Source organism: Taurulus bubalis (genome assembly GCF_910589615.1).
Source record: "Taurulus bubalis genome assembly, chromosome: 2".
NCBI classification, from domain to species: domain Eukaryota; kingdom Metazoa; phylum Chordata; class Actinopteri; order Perciformes; family Cottidae; genus Taurulus; species Taurulus bubalis.
The window spans coordinates 18930819-18952108 of NC_136590.1; the positions used below are offsets into that span (position 1 = coordinate 18930819).

The following is a 21290-nucleotide window of genomic DNA, read 5'->3' on the forward strand; positions in this document are numbered from 1 at the left end:
TAATTGGTGGAGATTATTTTAGAAACTGAATTACAGTTAGTTTGTAGCAGCTGTCCTAACCAGAGTTCAAGGCTCCCATAGGAACCCCATTACAATAGGGTTTAGATTTTGACTCATTCACTTAATTTACCTTTGAACAGGTTTATCTCTGAAAGTTTCACCACTGACTTTAATGGATAAATGAAGTGTCGTTGACCTCACATACACCTGCAGTGCACAAACCAAAAAGTTGCAAGTGGACTAACTAACTAATCATGATATAACAAAAATGGACACTTCTGTGATAAACATCAGTTTCGTTTGAGTTTAAATTAAAATGGCAACGTGTTCAAGTATGTCCTCCGTATAGCGGAGATTAATTTCCTGGTACATTTCCTTGTACGTGTGCAACCTAGAGCTGAAAGAGGAAGCTCGTATTTACTGTATTTTTTTCAGAGCGTGGAGGCAGCATTCGTATCGCATAATGTATGCAAATAATTGCCTTCCTCTCTTCTGATTGGCTGAACGTACGGACGTTTTCCCGTCTTGCATTGGGTGCCGTTGTCTTGGCCACGTCCCCAAGCCACGTCGCGCTTTTCTCGCCATTTTCCCAGCTTCTGAAGCCAGAAACCCTCTATTTAGTGTCACGGTGTCATTTAACGCTGTCAGACCGTAATCGAATCGTTACCTGCAGACAAACGGAGCTCTTTTTAGAGTCTTAAAATCGGGTTTCCTCTGCCGGAGCTCCCATAAACATGAACGTGTTCAGGCTAACCGGCGATCTCTCCCACCTAGCAGCCATCATCATCCTGCTGCTAAAAATATGGAAAACCAGGTCTTGTGCTGGTAAGTCAGTCAGTCGTATACCCTTTACAGTTTGCGTGACCCTCGCTGTTTCACACAAAAGGTGTCTCTACTGTGAAACGTATTCTGTCACGTTAGTTGGAGCTATTAGTATCTCGGCTAGCGTTAGCCTGCTGGCTAGCAACACTGACGTTAGCTAGCCATCGTTTCTGAACCCTCGCTGTCACTGTCAGGAACGTGGCTAACCGGGGCGCGACGTGGAACTTGATACACGCTCGTCTCAGGAAGAAAACACACTCAAAACCACATGTGAAGTCCAGCTAGCTGCAGCTCTCCTGTTAGCGCACGTTAGCCTTGACAGTGCTGCGGGCCCCCGCAACAACGTCAGGTTAGGGGACATGTGGGACCCAGAGAGCCACAGCAGTTGTTAGTTGGCCATGTTGGGCCTCGTACATTTAAATTGTCTGGGGCGAGGGGGGTAACTGTGCTAGCTTCACCTCCCCCTGATCCTCTCATACGTTGCGTTTGAACAGAGGGACCTCTCTGACGTGGCAGCACCGAGTTGCTCACAAGTTTGACAGTCGAAGATGAAAAGTCAGTGGCTGAATCCATTCTTTCTGGATTTTTATCGCGTGCTGCGTTATCGTGGTGGTACTTTGCTGCGTTGTCCCGATGGTCAAAGGTTAGGGTCGTATCACTGCAAGACAGGCTCACGTTCACTCGAGTTATGTCAATGCCGCAGTTTGTTAAACCACAAAGCTCTGCACGTGCAACCGTTGCATATCTGATCTATTATAAGTAAACTATGTTTTGCTTTACATGGCAGTGGAACGGCATGGTGAACTTGCAATTTCAAGTTTCCAATCTCAGATGTGTTATTTGTGTTGTCTGTCCAGAGGCTGGACAGGCTATATTTTAAATATTTTGTTCTCCCTCAATGAGATAAAGTGAACAGGCATATGCTGTTCGAAAGTACTCAAACGGCGAGGGGTGTGAGGTTTGTGCCATGGCAGTGAGTAACTTGAGTTGGTGTATTTGTATAGAAATGTTGCTGTTTTGCTTTCAAGTGCAAATTACTTGTAGTTGAAGCACAACAAACCAAATGTAATGTTGTGCGTTGTGAGCTCTGGCTACTACCTTTTTATAAATGCTGAGAAGTGTTTGTTTTATGTAAATGCGCCCTTCCTTCCTGTATCTTTGAGTGGGACACTGAACTCCCTAGTTGCTTCCCAGCCCACTGGTTAAATGCAAGTTGACTTTCATATGTGCATGTGACAATAGAACTATATTTTTTGCAATGGACCTATTTCTCTGACGTAAAAAAAAAGTCAAACGCTCTCTGTGGTCTCCTCACAGGTATTTCCGGAAAGAGTCAAGTCCTGTTTGGCTTGGTGTTCACCACTCGCTACCTGGACTTGCTCACCTCTTTCATCTCCCTTTACAACTCCACCATGAAGGTGAGACACTCGTATCCTGTAGCTAACCTCTCAGTGCTGTGGGCTTGACTACTGCGCCAAGCCAACACGCCTGTGTTTGCTAAAGGCCGGCCGTGCAAGATGTCATGAAGCTGTGTGACGCTGCTCCCCGATGTCTATGTATGGCGGATCGGCTGTGAATATCCATTTGTAACGCGTCGTCTGTGTCTTTCAGGTCATCTACATCGGGTGCGCGTACGCCACAGTGTACCTAATCTACGCCAAATTCAAGGCCACTTATGACGGGAACCACGATACATTCAGAGTGGAGTTTCTGGTCGTCCCGGTTGGCGGCCTGGCTTTCCTGGTTAACCACGACTTCTCTCCCTTGGAGGTCAGCAATACCGCATACACACTGTGATACCCCCACCTCCCCAAATCCTATTATACAGCAGAGATGCTCCATTTACACCAGCCAGCCGTCCCTCTGGTTGTCACCGTTAGCAGAGAAAATAATATACGGTCAAGTCCATAAATATGTTATATTTAATGAAGAATATGACATATTTTTCATTATTTTGGCTCTGTACACCACAACAATGGCATTGAAATGAAACCTCAAGGAGGTTTTTAAGGCAAAGAAGTGGAATGTTCTGCAATGGCCAGGTCAATCACCTGACCTGAATCCATTTGAGCATGCTGAAGACAAAACTGAAGGGAAAATGCCCCAAGAACCAGCAGGAACTGAAGACGGTTGAAGTAGAGGCCTGGCAGAGCATCACTAGGGATGAAACCCAGCGTCTGGTGATGTCTATAGAATCCAGACTCCATTGACTGCAAAGGATTTTCAACAAAGTATTAAAAGTAACAATTAAATTTATGACCGTTATATTAATTTGTCCAATTACTTTTGGTCCCTTAAAAAGAGGGTGGCCACATTTTAATTTGTTGTAGTTCCTACACCGTTCACCTGATTTGGATGTAAATACCCTCAAATTAAAGCTGAAAGTCTGCACGTTTTCATTTCAACTCCATTGTTGTGGTGTACAGAGCCAAAATAATGAAAAATGTGTCAATGTCCAAATATTTATGGACCTGACTGTATGTACACGCACGTCTTGAAGAGCTGGGTCGAATACCAGTTTTACAGGTCTGATGTACAAACTTAAACCGGTTTGATTTTAGGCAGTCGTGGCTCAATCCAGCTGGTGTTGCGTTGCCGGCTCTTCATTTGGTCATCAAACTGGAGCCATGCTTTATTATTTTCTCCTTTTACTCTCTCCCTCTCCACTCCATTTTTTTTTTTCTTCGGCAACCCCAAGTAAGATAATAAAACGAGCACAAATATTAAAATCGGTCACAGCAATACTGCTTGCAGAGCCGAGGCCTCCGTCATAAAGCAGATTCAATTTCAATTTCTGTTGAGGATGTAGGACGCGCACGTTGTTGTTTAACAGCAAATTTGTGTTGTTTTTTTCTAAGCGACGAGTCTATACACGGCAGAGCTAGTCTCAAAGAAAACAAAAACGGTGCAAATGTGGTAACATTTTGGCTTTGAAGAAAGCTGTAGTCGAGGCAACATGTAAACAGTCTTTCATGCAGGAAGCCGTGAAGGGCAAACCTCATGTGCTCAGTAGTCACTACACTCTCATTCATGGCTTCTCTCTGTCGCTGTTTTAAAAAAACTAGTAATTGCTCTCTCATTATCTCACATGGATTAATGGCATTAAAACATGAACATAGACTGTTGCCAGCTGTCCTTCACGATAACTGCAGTAGGAAAGGACACATTTGGAATGTTTTTACGTTTCCGGCTGTGACATGGTACACACGCGCATTGAGCGCATACGCACATTGAGCACACATTGAGCACACAGCCAGTTGGAGAGGATAAAAGTATGCAAATGTTCTTTGACTTCAGTCGGCACATGGTGGCGCTCTCTCTCCCACTATTTCCCCCCGCCAAAACTTCGTCTCCCCCTTTGTTTGGCCCAGATTCTGTGGACGTTCTCCATCTACCTGGAGTCCGTGGCCATCCTGCCACAGCTTTTCATGATCAGCAAGACCGGTGAGGCCGAGACCATCACCACCCACTACCTGTTCTTCCTGGGCCTCTACAGAGCCCTCTACCTCATCAACTGGATATGGAGGTTCTACTTCGAGGGATTCTTTGACATGATCGCCATCGTTGCTGGGGTGGTACAGACCATCCTCTACTGCGACTTCTTCTATTTGTATGTAACGAAAGGTGAGTGCTGCTGCGTCTTTGTTTCATTTGTTTATCAAAAGGGTTTCCATTTCCTCGAGTAGTGGGTTAGGTACCCATTCCATAGATTGGTTACTTAACCGTAAATCAACTGAAAACGGTGAACCGAAACTGTGTTAAACAGGCGCCAGTGTTAAATTATTGAAGTACTGGTAAACCTGACGTTACTGTTGCTTTTTATTAGTACTTTGAATTGTATTGGTGTAATTTATTATCAGGCTGCAGCGCACATCTCTTATCGGTACGAGTACCTTCAACTACACAAAGACAAAAGCGCGCACACACATACAGAGCAGAGACACTGAATAGTCCAGTTGACGACAACAACTCCGCTCGTCTGCTCAACAAGCACAAACATGTAAACGAAAGCAACACCTACTTCAGTCTGCTCTGTCCGCAGTCTGCCGTCCACCTCTGCTAGATTTACACAAGCACAGCTAGTGCTTGTCAAGATCAGATGAAGGCTTTTTTTTTTTAAAGCTGTCTGGATGAAGTCTGTTTATCTTAGTTTGTTCTTGTAAGAGTTTCTCTGCTGGCTGAGGCAAAGCAGACAGGAGGACAGGAAGATTGACTGATACTCTCTGATTTCTGTGTTCTTCATTATTGATAATTATCATTTATAAAAATCACTCAGGAATATGATTTATTTTATTGACATCTTAGATTTGTTTCCGGTGAGATATTTATAATTTTACATAGTGACTTTGCTATTGTAAACATTACTGTTGCTGCTCTGGAACCAATGTTGAGTTTTATTTCAAATATACTGTACATCGAATATATATTGATATACTGTACATTTTGAAAAAGCAATGCTTTTGTGATGAAAGATAACCAAGTATTTACAAGGAGTAGCTCCTTGTAGTAATGCAAGCCTAAAGATACCTGTCTTTACTTTAGGACCACTGTAGCTCTGACACGCGTTGGAAAGACACAGCCGAGCGGAGGGATAGCAGTCGCTTGCAATCCACACTGTCACCACTAGATGCTGCTAAATCTCACATAATGTTCCTTTGCATTAAAGCCCCAGACCTTCCAGGCAGTCCACTATTCACAACATTTAAAGTAATGTAATCATGCTATTAAATACTGAATGGAATTCCATATGTTCTGCTCACAGCATTTCAAAATGACATTAATTAAATAAATTCATAACGGCACCAGCTAAAACCGGGTTGTACTCGAAAAGAAGTGGCGTTGAGAGTAAAAATAACTCTTATGTTTGAGATGTTTCATGAGATAAACGAGAAATACAAAACAGTCATTTTTTTTACATTTTGGAGTTTTATCTCTTCAAATTAAAAGCGTGAGAATGAAACATCCTTCTTTGGTTAAATTGCTCATTGTTACTTTATGTCAGACAGAAGAGAAACACAATTTAAAATCTTCTGTATGCTTGCACAATGGAAGAATTGACAAATAAAACTGACTCTAGTTCTAGAGGTTAGGGAAACGGCCTCGACAGTTGTGTTGCTGTTGTGAACGCTGTCGATCTGTCATGTTGTCGAGCATAAAGCCGTCTTGTCTCGTTTCAGTGCTGAAAGGAAAGAAGCTGAGTCTGCCAGCTTAAGTGCCAAAGAGGAGTGTTTTGGGAGACTTAAAGAGGGGGATCGGAGGGGAGGAGGAGAGGTAGTGGATGCCTCTGAGTCCCCCAACCCCACCCAGCCCTCCACCACCGCTTTGTCCTCTTCACCCTCCCCCGCCAGCGTAAGATGCCTGAGACAGAGAGCGAATGGGGGCCGCCGGCTGCAACTACTTCTGATCCAGAATCAGCGGGCTCGGAACACCTGCAGAGGCTGTTCCGTGGCCTTTCGGATTTCTGTTTGATGCATCTTGCCTTCACTTTTTTTTTTAAATATTCTGTATAAAGGAAGAAGAAAAATTACAAACAAAAAAACACACTGTTTTTTTTCTACAGAAAAATGTGTACTCTGAAGATTTGACACATTGGTGAATAAGAGCTGAAGATGTAAAATTGCCTTTGATTTGGCATTGTATGATATTGAAGCGGACTTCTTGTGGTGGGATGTTATTGACTAAAGCACTTGTTATAGTATTTGCAATTGAAATAATTGTGCATTGTTTTTGTTTTTTTTCTGAATCAATTTGGGGAGGAATTTGTTTAATGGTCAAATTACTCATGTTTCGCTCTTCTATTTTTGACCACTATGCATTACCATATATAAATACTTTGTCTATTTCAGTTTCCCGTGCACTTGGTAGAGTAGAAATTCAATGTAGATGCCAAAATTTAACATTCTCTCTTCCAGAAAGCAATGTTCAAAAATTGACCGGTATGAGTTGCTTTTGTGTGAATGAAAGTAAAGGGTTGTAAATGACATGAATAATTGCAAATGGCTTTTTTAAATTTCAGTACCCCTTTTTTATTACCCAGTGAGGACACACAATAAATCTATCTCTTTGCCCAGCCCATTCATTTCATTAGGCTCCTGTAATGTCTGAGGGAGACTGAATTCACTGGTAATGTGTTGTATGTGGAAAAACGACAAAAGTCTTTAATTTTTCTTTTAGCCACAGATGTATTTATGTTTTCTTTTTTTCTTCTTCTCGGGGTGTCCGATCAACGGAGTCCGTAGTTTGTGTGCAATTTCGATAGTGGACTGAAATCTCCCTGTTGGAGAAGAGCACAGACCTGTGAACGCTGTCTCGCTGAAACAGTTCTCGAGACGAATCTGCTTCTTTTTCAGTTTTCAGACACCATTCCAAGTTTCGTTTTAATTTCTTACCAGAGCTTTTGCATGATGTTGCCACCACAAATAAAGACTTTATGGGAAACATTTGTGTCAATGCTGTGGTTACGACGTTTACGAGCACTCCACCGATTTCACGTTGCGGCCATCGGTAACATTGCCGGACTCTTGATGGAGAAGAGATCCAAATTAATGCAGCAGAACCAGGGGGATCCTGAGCTGTTTCTTCCTGGTCAAGACCTCTCTCTCTCTCTGATCTTATTAGGGTTGAAAACTGATAAGGGGGCCTGAATGTTCCTATTGTTCTGATAATGGTAGCTTACTTCTACCTGAGTATAATATTAAAGATTGTTTTGGTTTTGCTGATGAGAGGAAATACAAATACATATGTGTATATACCTTGAATAAGACAGTGATTGTGATTTATCAAACATGTTTCTCGTTTAAACGGCTGCTAGCTGTCAGCAAATTGTCATTTTGTTCACCATCTAACTTTCTCCTCCTTTTCTCATCTCTACCACCTTTTCCCCACCAGTTTACTCGACTTGAGCTAGGAACCTTCGATGTCGGGCAACCCGGAACGAGATCTACGTCGGACCACAACTTTCTCACGGCTTCCTCGACCGAAGTGAGAGGGAGAGGAGCAAGAAGCACTTCTCCAGCAACTGTAACATTGTCCTGCTAACCCAGAACACATCGCAGCTGAGCGCACTGGATACACGGGATGGAAGATAGTATACCAAAGATTAATCGTGAGTAACTATTACTCCCGTTGGGAATACTGAAATTTATAGAACATTATTTATATATGTTAGCTTAAGTTAGTTAGCTAGCTAACTTCACTGTTGCAGTAATTTAAAGGTAACTGCGTTGCCAAGCAGATATCCAGAAGAAGAAATCCCGTTTAGATCACGTCAGCCGTGAAGGAGCGACACATACGACATTCCGAGCATCTCCTCTCTTTGTCGTCACTTCCGGGTCGCACGTCCTTTCAGTGCACGCGAGCATGAACCGCTCGCGGCCACATCAGTAATAATGGCTCAAGCCAGGTTAGGACATTTACATATTTTTTAGGGGGCAATTTTTGCCCCCACCGACTGGAATCCAGGGGCATTTCAATACAAATTGGGGGCACTTTTTGAAACTTGTGAAATAACATTTAACCTTTGTTCAAAATAATAAATATACTTATTTAGGCTTGCAGTATATGAGCAATTGCCATTAAATGGCAACACTAACTATTAGGCAGCAGTCTACAGATTCAAAGTGTTTTCTTTCTAAATTTTTTGAACAAACAGAAAACATAAATCAGACAATCATATTCAATGTTATTCTTATTTCTTAGTGGTAATTCATTGTTATTAAAAAAAGTAACTTTTTTTTTTTTAATAATTCAAAATGATATCTTTTGATCGTTTGTGTTACCTTAATCAAGTTGTACCTACTAGGGCTGGGAATCACCAGAGGTCCCACGATTCTATTTTATACTGCGATATATTGAGTATTGCTATTTAAGGAAAACTTCGTCAACATATTGTATCTAAGAAGATCAAGCTTCATCTCACTTCAATCATTTTTATTGCAGCAAAATGTGATTGTCAAGCAGACAAACTGACCAACATGTCATAGATGTTGTCATTCGAGCTGGATGCGCCGAAGAGGGGGCGGGGCTTATCTATGTGCAAACAGGTTTCATTTACGCCTTCCACCACGGAAATAACCACTCTTTCTGCTTGTGGAAATCCCAAAAACATCGGAACGTCAAACGCCCTCGTGTCTGGGTTTATAATGGTATCTGTAGTCACACAGCTCGGTGGATTTAACGCGAGGAAGTGTGTCTGAATGACGGCCGCTTCCAGCGCTGCTAGAGGACCCGTAGCCAGTTTGATGCTTTTTCTAAAGTCTTTGAGTAGCGCAATGTAGCGCATGTTGTCCTGTGGGTTGCGCAACAGCTGTGCTTGTTTGCATTTTTACAAATGTCAAAAGGAGTTTTTTAATGAGGTTTTCTTACTGCTGGAACAGAACCCAGGTATTTTCCGGTGTCATTCCGTGTATTAAGCACATGTAAAGGTGAGATGCATTCATAGCAACTCAAGGGGTCCATTGCGTTGAGATAACCCACTGTTGTTTACACTCAGGTGCTCCTCTTCCCCTCTGCTCTCTGCGCCTCCTGGTCCCACCCATTCGACTGGTCTCGGCGGCGATCTGGCAGACCGTCCAGCAGAAAGTCGTGGCCGATTATGGGATGCTGGAGGAGTTTGTTTCCGTGGTTACAGACATCATTCCAGAGCTACTCACCCCAAGCCAGAGAGCCCAACTCATCCTGGGCCTCAGAGCACGGGTGAGGGAGGAGCAGTGCTCAATTATTAACCGCTCGTCATTATTACTGTAGTCACTGCCGTGAGTTTGGCTTTTGATCGTAACGCGGGGTCTCTTTCTGTGAATTTTTGGCACATTTTAAAATTCTGTGTTTTTGCTTTAGTTTTTTTTACACACTGTTGCTTTGCGTGTTTAGCTGATCCTGGAGTTATGTCAGTTCGAAGCTACTGCCGACTTTGGGCTTGTTCAGCCACACCTGGACAGAGTGCAAACGCTCATCGAGGCGTGGGTGATGGAGGTGAGTTTAAAGTGGCCTTGCTTTGTAAGAAATCCGATAAAGGGGTCTTTTAAAATAGCCCCGCGCTGACGATGTCATCGACTTCTTTCCCGTGTCGTTTTATACAGGGAGGTACCTCAAATATGAAAGTGCCACACTCTAAATTCGTGGATCTAGTCAAGAACTTGCTGAATAATCGTGACGAAAGGGAACACTTCTTTCAGGTCAGTATTTCTGTTACACCTCAAATATGTTCATGTTTATATAAAAATAGGAGCCGACATGCTTGCGTTGTTGTTCATGCATGACAACAATGTATCCCCTATTGTAACTCTGTAATGCATATTGAATGAATGCGTCTCTCCATATTGACTCCCCCTGCATCGTGCGTCTTTCTTTGAAACCTTCTAATTCTTCAATAACTTCAGTTGTCATAGTTTTTTCCTAAATATAAGACACTTCTTCTTCTATTTCTCTATCTTTCAGAAAGTTTTCCCCGTAGAGTTTGGTTCCACGTATGACGACGCACTTCATGACTTGATGTGGATGTTTCTCTGCCGGCTCGAACAGTTTCTTCCTCTCCAGACGTTCCAACAGGTACAAAAGGAAGGGACCTCACATGTTTCTTAACGCAACATCATGTTGATGTCAGTCAAAAGTTTGTTTCTGTGTTTCTTTTAAGCTTTTTTTTCCGCCTTTCCTTTTCCTTCAGGTTTCCTCCATGTTTGGTGAGACGTCGTCGGTTCTTGATGAATGTATGGACTCTGTGTCTCGATGCAGGGAGCTCAAAACTCTGCTGCAGTATCAAAAGGACTTCAGCCAGCTGGATCACAATGGTAAGCCTCTATAGTTACCAATTCCTTTCAATAAACTCCTGGCTTTATTTGGTTTGTCATTCCAATTGTTCCTTTTCCTCCCCATCATGATTTAAGAGAGATCATCAGCACTGGAACCGTCTTAGAGCTTTGCTTTGATGCTCCAAAGTACGGTGCTATGAACAGGACCGACCTGTAAGAGGACTACAGTTGAGCTGCAACCATTAATTACGTTATCAGTTAATCTGCCGATTATTTGAGGGTTTTGGTCTACATCTGCTCATTGGTTTGACTTTACTGTTTCGGTTCAATCTCGCCGCTCATTAAACTCATTTCCATGAACCGTTTCCATCAGGAGTTGGTGGAGACCAAACCAGAGCTAAAAGAGAGTGAATATTATATTGTAACATATAACATCCGATAAGGTTGCTCTGGGACTGCTGCCTCCGAAGGTTTCTGCCAGGCCATGGTATTTAGCTTGTTATGCAGCCTCCAAGTGGTCAAAAAAATGAGACAACAACCCAAATAAATGAACGCAGCTTAAAATATTTTTGGCGAGTCAGCGCTTTTCCTGAATGATGCACTTCTGATGTCTGCATACATAGTGTGTACAGCATGTATGACACTTTGTTGATTTTTGGTCACCATTTGATTGCTTTTTTTTCTCCTCGCTTTGTAGATGGTTCCTTGGATGGCGCCTGCATTATTTCAGCTCTCAAACTCACTATTGAAGAAAGAACTGTGACCGATAAACCACGAGCAAACATCTCGGATAATACGCTATCGTGTGCATCTGATTTAGGGGAGGGATCTTTGACATTGTCTCAGGACACAACCGCAGAACATCAGATGAGTGGGATGAAGGTTGATGAGACTAGTGTGACTCCTGGGGAAAAGGGAACAGGGGTGCCTTTGGGAGGTGTTACAAGACATGAGGGAAATGCAGGGCTTGTTAAAGGCCAAGCGGAGAAGGCGCCTTGGTTTCTCAAACAATGCCGCGTTCAGCTAAAAAGACTGGACATGCCGGTGCGGACTCGCCCTGCGAGACGAAACCGAGGCCTGCGGATGAAAAAGATTCTGTTGGAAGAGAAACAAGGTTTTTGTGAAGAGGCCCTCCCTGCCTACAAATCGGTTCCCAGGAAAACAAAACCCTCCAGTAGGGCTCGTTTACACAACGAGGAGTTGAGCAGCTTCAGCAAAGTCGAGTCCTCGTATATGGCTCCCATCGCCGATTGCAGTGACGACTCGTGGTCTTACTACTCCGATGAGGACTCTTGCCACACGACCGCAGGTAGTAGTCTTAGTATGGCTGATTCGTGTTCCAACTACTCGGGCGACGAGTCTCCGTTTGTGACTCCTGTCGGTAGCTTTACTGAAGGGGATTTGAATGAGGAATTGAATCTGGCTGCCACCAGAAAGCCGGGCGTCTCGGACATCAAAACCGGCGCTCCCAAAAAGACCCGTAAAGTCCAGTGTTTCATCTGCAATGAGCCTGTGAGCACAGGCCTGAGGACCCACATGAAGACCCACTTCCCCTCCGGTGATTACGCCTGCCCTCGGTGCGACAGCAGGTTTAAGCTCTTCTCGTCGTTGAGGCTGCACTTGAACCGGACCTGCTTTGAGCACGGTCAGCAGTGGGTGGATCCGGCTACGTCGGACAAGGCCACGAATCTTTTCAAGTGTGACGAGTGCGGCGAGGCTTTCGGGTACAAAGTATCACTGGAAAGTCACAAACGGACCCACAATGACCTCTACTGCGAGGTGTGCAGGAAGGTGTTGCGGGACACGGCGACGCTAGCGAGGCACAAGTCCTCCCACACCCTGTTTCAGTGTAACCGCTGTGAGGAAACCTTCGCTCTTTTCAAGCCCTTGCTCCGGCACTACGAGAACATCCACCAAATCAGGCGACCGTTCAAATGCAACTACTGTCCCAAGGTTGTTTCCAAGCTGCGCGTTTTGATCATGCACGAGTGGAAGCACACGGGCCACCTGCCGTTCCAGTGCGCCCTGTGCTGCTTGAGGTTCAAAAGCGACGCAGATCTCTCCTCCCATGAGCGGGTCCACACGAGAGAGAGGCCCTACCTGTGCGCGGAGTGCGGCAAGACGTTCTCCCAGAGGTCCAACCTGCTGCGCCACTTGAATTTCATCCACAGCGAGGCTCGAAACGAGAAGAAGTATTCCTGCACCGAGTGCGAGAAGTCCTTCAAGGAAAACGGGGCCCTGAAGAAACACCAGAAGACCAAACACCAGCGCGAGTTGTTCCGTCACCCGTGCCCATACTGCGGAAAGATGGTCTCCGAGTCAACGATAGCGAGACATAAATTGATCCATACGGGAGAGAGGCCTTTCAAATGCACCGTGCCTGAGTGTGACAAGTGCTTCAGGTCAGCTTCTGAAGTGAAGAGGCATGTCCTCATACACCATACCACAGAGAGACCGTTTAAATGTGATGTCTGTGGAAAGGGCTTTATAAAAGTGTGTTCTCTCAGTGCACACGCTAAAATACACTCTGGTGAGAAGCCATTTGTCTGTCATTTCTGCGGCAAGGCTTTCCCAAAGCGCTACAGCATGCAACGACACAAAAAACTGGTCCATGCATTTGTAACGCATTAACCCTGCATGGAAGGAATACTTCATTAAATGGAGGTGGCTGTTTATTGACGTAGTGAATTCACTTCATTGACATTTTTAAACCGCTTTCACCGCTTTCAGACATAATCTTTTCTGAAAGCCTTATTAAAAACTCGAAAAGCACCATATATTTGAAACTGAAATAAAATAATACAATTCTGCACCACATTCAATTATGTTGACTGTAATTTGTATTATTTGACAACATGATTTGTGTATTTGTAGTTAATTTCTAACTAACTAATTTGCTTTCACTTAGATTATATTTTATTAGATATATATAAATATTATTTATATATAGTATGTATTTATTTATTTGTAACTATATGTATGCGGATATGTTTTCAAAAACATTTAAAACAGTGTGCAGTTCTGCCTGTGCATCTGGATGAGATGACGCATGACATGATAAGAACTGAGTGATGGAACATGTAACACTGGACTGTACGTCTCTTTATGGACGAACAACCACACACAGGATGTGAATTTTTAATCATGAAGTTAGTTCACGAATCAAACTCTTTATAAGTGTTTTTTATTTGAATACAGCAGATGCAATTGATAGTATTAGCATGGGACAGAGAGGAACAAAAAGGAACACGCGGAACCTTTCACATCTCCCTGTTTCTTGTCGGATTGTTGTTCCGGACGGAACGACATGCTATCGTTGACGCACAAAGATCGCTTGTGTGACTTCGGTGTCCTGAACGTAACTGTCGTGATAATATTTGGTTTGGCCTCGGTCGAGCAACGGGCATTGTTTCCCCGAACAGTAATGTAACTACAGTGAACACGCAGGATGGACGGAGATATGTCTGGTGGGTACAAACTGGTTCGCACACATTTGTTTGGTTAGGCCGTAACGCAGCCCGCGCGCGGGAATGGCATTGCTAACTTCGTTTGGATTTAACCGTTTTTTCTATTTTAAAGATAACTCACTCCATGGCCCATTTAAAGTCCACGTTGAATGCCCCACATTTGCTCGCCGGTGAATACCGGTGGCTCGTTAAACCTCACAACGGACATGAAGTGACAGTTTCGTGCTATCGGCTTTCGCTCGAATATACCGTCAGGCTGTGCTATCTGAGCTAAGCTAGCTGTCGGAAAAACTCAGTATTTCGCCCAACGTTTAGTGTATCAGCTGGTTTCAAACGACCTGCGACAAACCCTAAACAAATACATTACCACGCAGGGTCTTTATTAATAAATATGCACTGTGTGTCATTTAATATGATGTGCATTTTACGTTAGATCCCGGAAATGAAAGGAGACTCATCCGCCTCAAGAGATGACGCCAAGGTTTCAAATGATTTCCCATAAAACACTGCAGTCCTTATTTGTTTAACACAAACATTACCTGACGCCACAGTTTTTCCGTCCGGTTATAGCTGTGCGATCTGTGCAACAAAGGTTGGGAGGTCAAACAAGATCAGAGATGGGAGAAGTCGTGGTTGGCTCTAATACAGACTCGACGCTAGCTGTCCGGTTGTGTACGTTTATTACTATTTTGTGCATTTATCTCTTACTCTAAACTCTGTTAGGACTGATTATTTCTTCTGAACATCAAAGTTGACCCTTTTACAAATGTAGTTAAACTGTGGATTTTGATTTGTTTTACCGTTAGTGCCTCTGGTGCTATTTAATTACTACAGTGAGTTGACATTAATCAGACTGGCAATCATTTTGAAAACCCAGAAGGCTGTTTAATGGCCTGATTCACCGAAACAACTAGATTCTCTCCCCTCACTGACGCGGTGTTCTTTCCATGCAAATAGTTAAGATCTGTCCTCTCTGAATGTCGTTTCGTTACCAAGCAACACATACTGTATGTCCACACTGTATATACTGTATGACACAGCATGGGCAACTCGTGCTATCGAGTAGTATATTCTTAATATACAAACTAACTTGATTCAATGTGTGAGTGGTGCTATGTCAACTTTTAATTTCGACCTTTATCCCATTTTGCAGGTCCCTCCCTTCCCCTCTCCGCGCTGCGTCTCCTAATCCCGCCGATTCGGCTGGTCTCCGCGGCCATCTGGCAGACGGTGGAGCAGAAAATTGTGTTAGACTATGGGCTGCTTGAGGAGTTTGTGTTCATGGTCACTGAGATGGTTCCTCAACTCCTCTCCACGAGGCAGCGAGCAGAACTCATTTTAGGTCTCAGAGCACGGGTAAGGAGGAGCTGAAATTGATGTTAAAAAAGGGGGGGGAGGGGGCGTTGCCCGCAAAATCAGTATATTCTTACAGGCAACGTGGTGTGTTCGAGGCCCAAAATGATGGCATTTTAATATGATGGATTACTTGGATTAAACATGGTGGATGGAACAGAGGTGTTTTAAAATTGATTGCACCTCATTTTTGTGAATCATCAATCTGGCGGGCGTTCATAATCGTTCACTTACATACTCTTAATCTGTTGCACAAATATTCTCGTTAGTTGATGTTTTTTTTCTTCCTCTGTAATAATAGTTTCTCAGCTCATCTTATATATATTTTTGCGTTACTTTGTTGGAGCTGTATCCAGCGCCACTTCTTCAGTGACACGCCAGAAGTCTGGTCACTGTGATTCAGAAACAGAAATCCAGCTGTGTCTCAAGATGTCAATCGGCAGGTTGTGACGGATGCACCGGGACTGTCTATGATTAAAGCACTCGGGTGTTGCATGTGAATTCAGTTTCCAGTCAGTGTTGACGTGTTCATTAATCCCAGAAACTGTGGTTATTCTGGCCCTGGGCTGCATCCCATGTTCATTACATTGTTGCTGTCCTCTGATTGCAGCTGATCCTGGAGCTGTGTCGCTCCGAGGAGACTGCAGAGCTTCATATTATTCAGCCACATCTGGACCGAATGCAGAATCTTAGATCTCTGTGGAATGTGGAGGTGAGTCTAAACCTGTAGTTTTTTGTTGTTGTGGGGTTTCGGTCTGTAGTTTTGTCAGTAATGATTGGTAGTCTTGAAGCGCTTGCTTTTAACGTGTTTTTTTCCTGCTATTTCAAACCTTTCTTTTTTTTTGCAGGCAGATAATGCAGAGCAGGAAGTATCTGACTCGCAATTCATGGGCCTTGTCCAAAATCTGCTGAGAGATCCTGATGAGAGAAGAAACTTCTTCCAGGTAATTTATGTTTTGGGGGGAATTGATGAAATTCACATCTCACAGGGAACGTTTGTACTGTTTTATGACGTAATTCGGTTTACCCGGTATTTGAGAAGTCAAGATGTGCATGGGACGCTCAGATATTTAACATTTTATGAATTCCTTCCATGTTTCAGGATGTTTTCCCGGGAGACTTTGGCCCCACATACGACAAAGCAATCCAAACACTGATGTGGCTGTTTCTGTCCAGACTAGAAAAGCTCCTTCCCACCCAAACTCTCCAACAGGTAGACTTCAATATCGATTCAACAATAGGATAGTATTTTCTATCTCTGGGCTTTATATTTCAATCCACTAAAAGAGACGCAGTTAAATAAGGCCTGTTTTATTGTGTCCGATTGTCACAAGCACTGCCGGTCAAAGTCCCTTTTTTATTTCACTGCAGTGTTTGATATCTCCCTAAATATGGCAGTTGTTTCATACGTGTATGAAAGAAGGAATCTGTCCTCATGTTTGCCTGTTTTCGTTTTGTTTTTGCCAGATCGCATCGCTGCTCAGTGATACCACCTCGGTTCTGAACGAATGCATGGAGACTTTGGCTCAACCGCAGGAGCTCAAAGCCTTGCTGGACACTCAGAAGGACCTCGGCCAATTAGAGGACATTGGTGATTTATTATAGACAATCGCTGTAACACTTTTTTGTTCCAGAAACAACAAACACTATTGCACGGCAACATACCCCAAACCACTTATTTTTTAGTGCTTGTGTCAGTAGCAACATTTGTGTTTTTTTTTAAATGTATATTTATTTTTATATATATATATATTTAGGTGTTTGTTAAAATGACAAATACAACAGACTCAATACCTTTTTCTTTTCCTCGTTTCAGAATCTTACGTTGTGGACAGTGGCATCTTGTCAGCCTTGTGTCTCCCTCCTGTGGAAAGAGTTGTGATTGTCAACGAGCAGACAGAAACGGACGCGGAGAGCGGACTCATGTACACGGTGTGCACCGAGATGGAGGTGGAGTCTGAGAACAAAGAGGCATATGCGGAGGGGGCCGGGAACTCCGGCGAGGGCACGCAAACCCAGTGGGGTGGAGTCGGCAGCGGGGTGAAAGCCGAAATGGACTCAGTGGTGATCACAGACTCCGCCGAAGGCCCCGATGCGAGCGAGAGTGAGATGGCGGACGACCACAACTACGACCAATCCGGGACGCTGATGATTGGGGTGGACGGCCAGGTGACGGTGCTCGACGGCGCAGAGAAGAAACCAAACCGGCGTGGGAGGAAAAAGAAACGACCCGACGACGAAGACTTCGAATTGCAAGGCAGAGCGAGAGGCAAGCAGGAGGACCCCGATTACGAGGTTGCGTGGGAAAGACCAGTGCGGAAGAACCGCGGACTCAAGATGAAACGGTACCTGTCGCAGTGGAGGAGATCGGGAAAGACGCAGGACACCAACAGTAGCCCTAAAAAGTGTGCCGGGTCCCAGTCCCCTACCAAAAGCAACGACCTAGACGAGAGAACGTGCAAAGTGTGCGGCACGGTGGTAAGCCGTCCCAAGTTCCTGGAGCGGCACATGACTCGGCACTCGGAGGAGCTGCCCTTTTCTTGTCCTTCGTGTAAAAGGTTTTACAAGAGCTTGCGTTACTTGCAGCAACATCGATGTCCGAATCAGACAAAGGCGAAGCCCGGCAGGAAATCAAAGGAACAAGAGACCGGTGAGGGTGAACAGTCATCCAGTGGGGTTCCTGGAGAGGAAACCCTTGAGGAGCAGCCCGACATGGACCAGGACCCCGATTCCGCGACCTCTGCGGAGGGGCCTTCAAAAGAATCTGGACAGAAAAGTCCAGAAGAAAACAAAAGTGTGCTCGAGGGTCCGTTCTACTGTCCTCACTGCAGCGTGGAGTTCAAGTGCAAACAGACTTTCAGGTTCCATCTGAGAAACATCTGCTACAACGAGCAGCAGGTGGACCCGGAGCAGCCGGAGGACGTGAAGCACTGTTTCCGGTGCGACAAATGCGACAAGGCGTTCAAGTACAAGTCTACGCTGGAATCCCATAAGCAGACGCACAACCCGCTCTACTGCGAGGTGTGCATGAAGCTGGTGCGCGACTCGGAGGCGTTGGCAATGCATAAGGAATCGCACACGCCGTTTCAGTGTAACCGGTGCGAGGAGAACTTCCCCGTGTTCAAGGCCCTCCACAAGCACTACATCGACGTCCACAACCCCATCGAGCCTTTCACCTGCACCCACTGCCTGACGACCTTCGCCAGTCTGAAGCGCTTCATCCGCCACGAGTGGAAACACACCGGCTACCAACCGTTCCAGTGCCCCCACTGCAGCAAGCGGTTCCGGTCTTACTCCGACCTCGTGGAGCACCAGAAAAAACACACCAAAGCCTATCCGTTCCTCTGCTGGGAGTGCGGCAAAAAGTTCCGGCACGGCGTCACACTGACGAGGCACGTGGAGCGTGTGCACCACTCCGGCGAGCCCATGTCGGATAAGCCTGTGCCGACCTTCACCTGCGCGCAGTGTGGAAAGACCTTCACGTCCAGGAGGTGCCTCCTGAAGCACGACAACTTCCACCACAAAGGGCTGCGCTTCCCGTGCGAGTTCTGCGGGAAGGGGTTCTTTGGCAAGGACGCCTTGGTGAGGCACACTCTGATTCACACGGGTGAACGGCCGTTCAAGTGCGACGACTGTGACAAGTCCTTCAGGTCCGCCGCGGAGTTAAAGATACACCGGCGGTACCATACGGGAGAGCGGCCCTACAAGTGCAACATCTGTGAAAAGGGTTTCGTCCAGTCCTGCTTCCTCACCTTGCATATGCGCACCCACACAGGAGAGAGACCGTATGTTTGTACCGTGTGCAGCAAGGGCTTCTCAAGCTTGCATGGCTTAAAGCGACACAGGAGACTCGTTCACGCGTAGTTAATGTTAGCATGATACTGCGCCGCATGGGGGTTCTGTTCGGCGGGCCCCTAGTGAAGGAGGTCAGGGGTCGGGCATCGGCCTGATTTTGAGGTTCTGACACATCAGCCCCGCGGATGTTGACTGAGATGAATGGAAACCGGGTGTTCAATGGAAGGACGTTTTCCTTTATGTCAGCCACGTTGCTGTCACGGCGTGTGTTGTTTGGAACTGTGTAATTGTATAGTGCATTATTAAAAAAACATGTTAAAAAAAAGTAGCTTTTGTATTTTTTACAGAAATGTTTGCTGTAGTTCTACATAAGATTTGTATGTATAAACAATATCATCCTTGATTCTATTGGGAATTGACTTCTTTTCTTGAAATAAATTGAACATTTGATTTCAAGTGGCATTCGATTTGCTCAGTCCTGAGGTTATTCGAATGTTTGTTATGGGTTTCTTGTTGACAGGAATTCTGGCTTGATTTGATGCAGGAAGGGAGCATAGAAAAACATGTTTCTACAGTATATACGCTAACAACTAAATGGATATTGTTTAACATGAAATATTATAGGATTGGGTAAAATAGTGTAACCGTATATTATTATATCCATGCATATGAATGTTGTGCCTTAAAATTACTAAATTGCACATCTGCAATTGTCTACCACTAGATGGCCCTTAATTGGGTTTGGGCTATTATGTGGACCAGTGGAGGATTGGCAGCTGCCAGAACCACAGGTTGTGTTTTGATATTCAGGCATTTTTCCTGCTTGACATATATTGACATGTCACAGGGACATAAGAAATGCATAAATAATAAAATTGTTGATGGCTCATTTTCCAGTGGGCTCCTTCAGTATTGTTCATTTCTAACTGGGACACTGTAGTAGTAGTGTTCATGTTATCTGGTACTTGTGCTTTTCCTACTGCAACAAGTCCAAATACAGGCTCAGTATAGGTCTGTTGCAAAGAAAAAGGTGATTGATACATTAAGGCATGGCCTCTTCAGGTCTGTCCTAGGCTCTCCTCTGCTCTCCTCACACTTTACCAAAAGGTTTCGCTCATGGAGATTTGTTAATTAATGTAAAATAGTTTCTCTCTGCACAGGGGTTACTATCACAGACCAAACTGGCAGGAATACACAGGTAATATACAATAATCAGTTAATATAATTATATATCTATATATCTTATACATAATATATATATATATAATATTTTCTTCTACACTATGTAAATATATTTGTATTTTCAATATACCACTTTGCAGAGAAATTGGTATATTTTGAATATATATAATTTGATAAATATCAAATGTTATTACATTTCATTTAACTATTTTCATCAGCTCAAACATTCAATTGATTGCTACTCATATCATTAAATGTTGGCAATACTTTGATAATTGAAGCCCATTATTTGTGCTGGAAAGTTTGATTGCGAAGCCAAACGCCTCCATGACTAACTTACATAAATATATGATTATATACATAACTAGGTCCCGCTAAAAAATACTCACCCCAGATGGGACTCGAACCCACAATCCCTGGCTTAGGAGGCCAGTGCCTTATCCATTAGGCCACTGGGGCTGTATAGCTGAAACGGATGCATTGTCGAAATTAGTACAATACATCAAGTGTGACTTGGGGCTACTAAGTCAGACTGGTTTACATCGAGTGTCTGTTCGCGTGACTCACAGTGATGTGCCACGTCACTAAACACCAAAAGCTGTTACTTTTTTTTTTAAATCGCTGAGAATCAAACTTCTCATGCTACTCACAGTATCACTGTCGTTACACTTACCAAATCATCTCTATTATTAAGCATGGCGACAAACTATGGTCTATAGGAAACGTGAATTCAATCATCGACAACGGCGCCTGAAGTTCGCTGATTAAAACCCTTCCTTGATCAGTGATTGTCTCAAAAGCATTGCATTAGCTTCACTGTATGTTAAACACATTAATGAAGATACTATTTAAATGATTTCAGCGTTAAATATTTCCTCAAATAGCGTTACGTTCCCGGAGTGCCCCGCAAGCTCCCCGGTTGACT

At 44.2% G+C, this 21290-nt stretch overlaps 3 protein-coding genes across 3 annotated transcripts; all 3 read left to right on the forward strand.

Annotated features, from left to right (window-relative positions):
* Nucleotides 1–734: 734 nt before the first annotated feature.
* Nucleotides 735–7254, forward strand: kdelr2b (KDEL endoplasmic reticulum protein retention receptor 2b; the record flags this gene model as incomplete). Its single annotated transcript, XM_079214567.1, has 5 exons — nucleotides 735–825; nucleotides 2140–2240; nucleotides 2434–2592; nucleotides 4194–4446; nucleotides 6000–7254. The coding sequence occupies 5 exons, from the start codon at nucleotides 735–737 to the stop codon at nucleotides 6032–6034; spliced, it is 639 nt and encodes a 212-aa protein (XP_079070693.1). The 3' UTR covers nucleotides 6035–7254.
* Nucleotides 7255–7738: 484 nt separating this feature from the next.
* LOC306753861 (uncharacterized protein) lies at nucleotides 7739–13336 on the forward strand (the record flags this gene model as incomplete). Its single annotated transcript, XM_079237778.1, has 7 exons — nucleotides 7739–7766; nucleotides 9314–9516; nucleotides 9691–9792; nucleotides 9900–9995; nucleotides 10258–10368; nucleotides 10484–10607; nucleotides 11266–13336. 7 exons carry the CDS (start codon nucleotides 7739–7741, stop codon nucleotides 13197–13199), a joined length of 2598 nt encoding a protein of 865 aa, XP_079093904.1. The 3' UTR covers nucleotides 13200–13336.
* A 1740-nt stretch (nucleotides 13337–15076) lies between these two features.
* Nucleotides 15077–19613, forward strand: LOC306753862 (uncharacterized protein; the record flags this gene model as incomplete). The annotated part of the gene is made up of 7 exons (XM_079237779.1): nucleotides 15077–15080; nucleotides 15189–15391; nucleotides 15999–16094; nucleotides 16237–16332; nucleotides 16491–16601; nucleotides 16856–16979; nucleotides 17205–19613. The coding sequence occupies 7 exons, from the start codon at nucleotides 15077–15079 to the stop codon at nucleotides 19250–19252; spliced, it is 2682 nt and encodes an 893-aa protein (XP_079093905.1). The 3' UTR covers nucleotides 19253–19613.
* Nucleotides 19614–21290: the final 1677 nt, after the last annotated feature.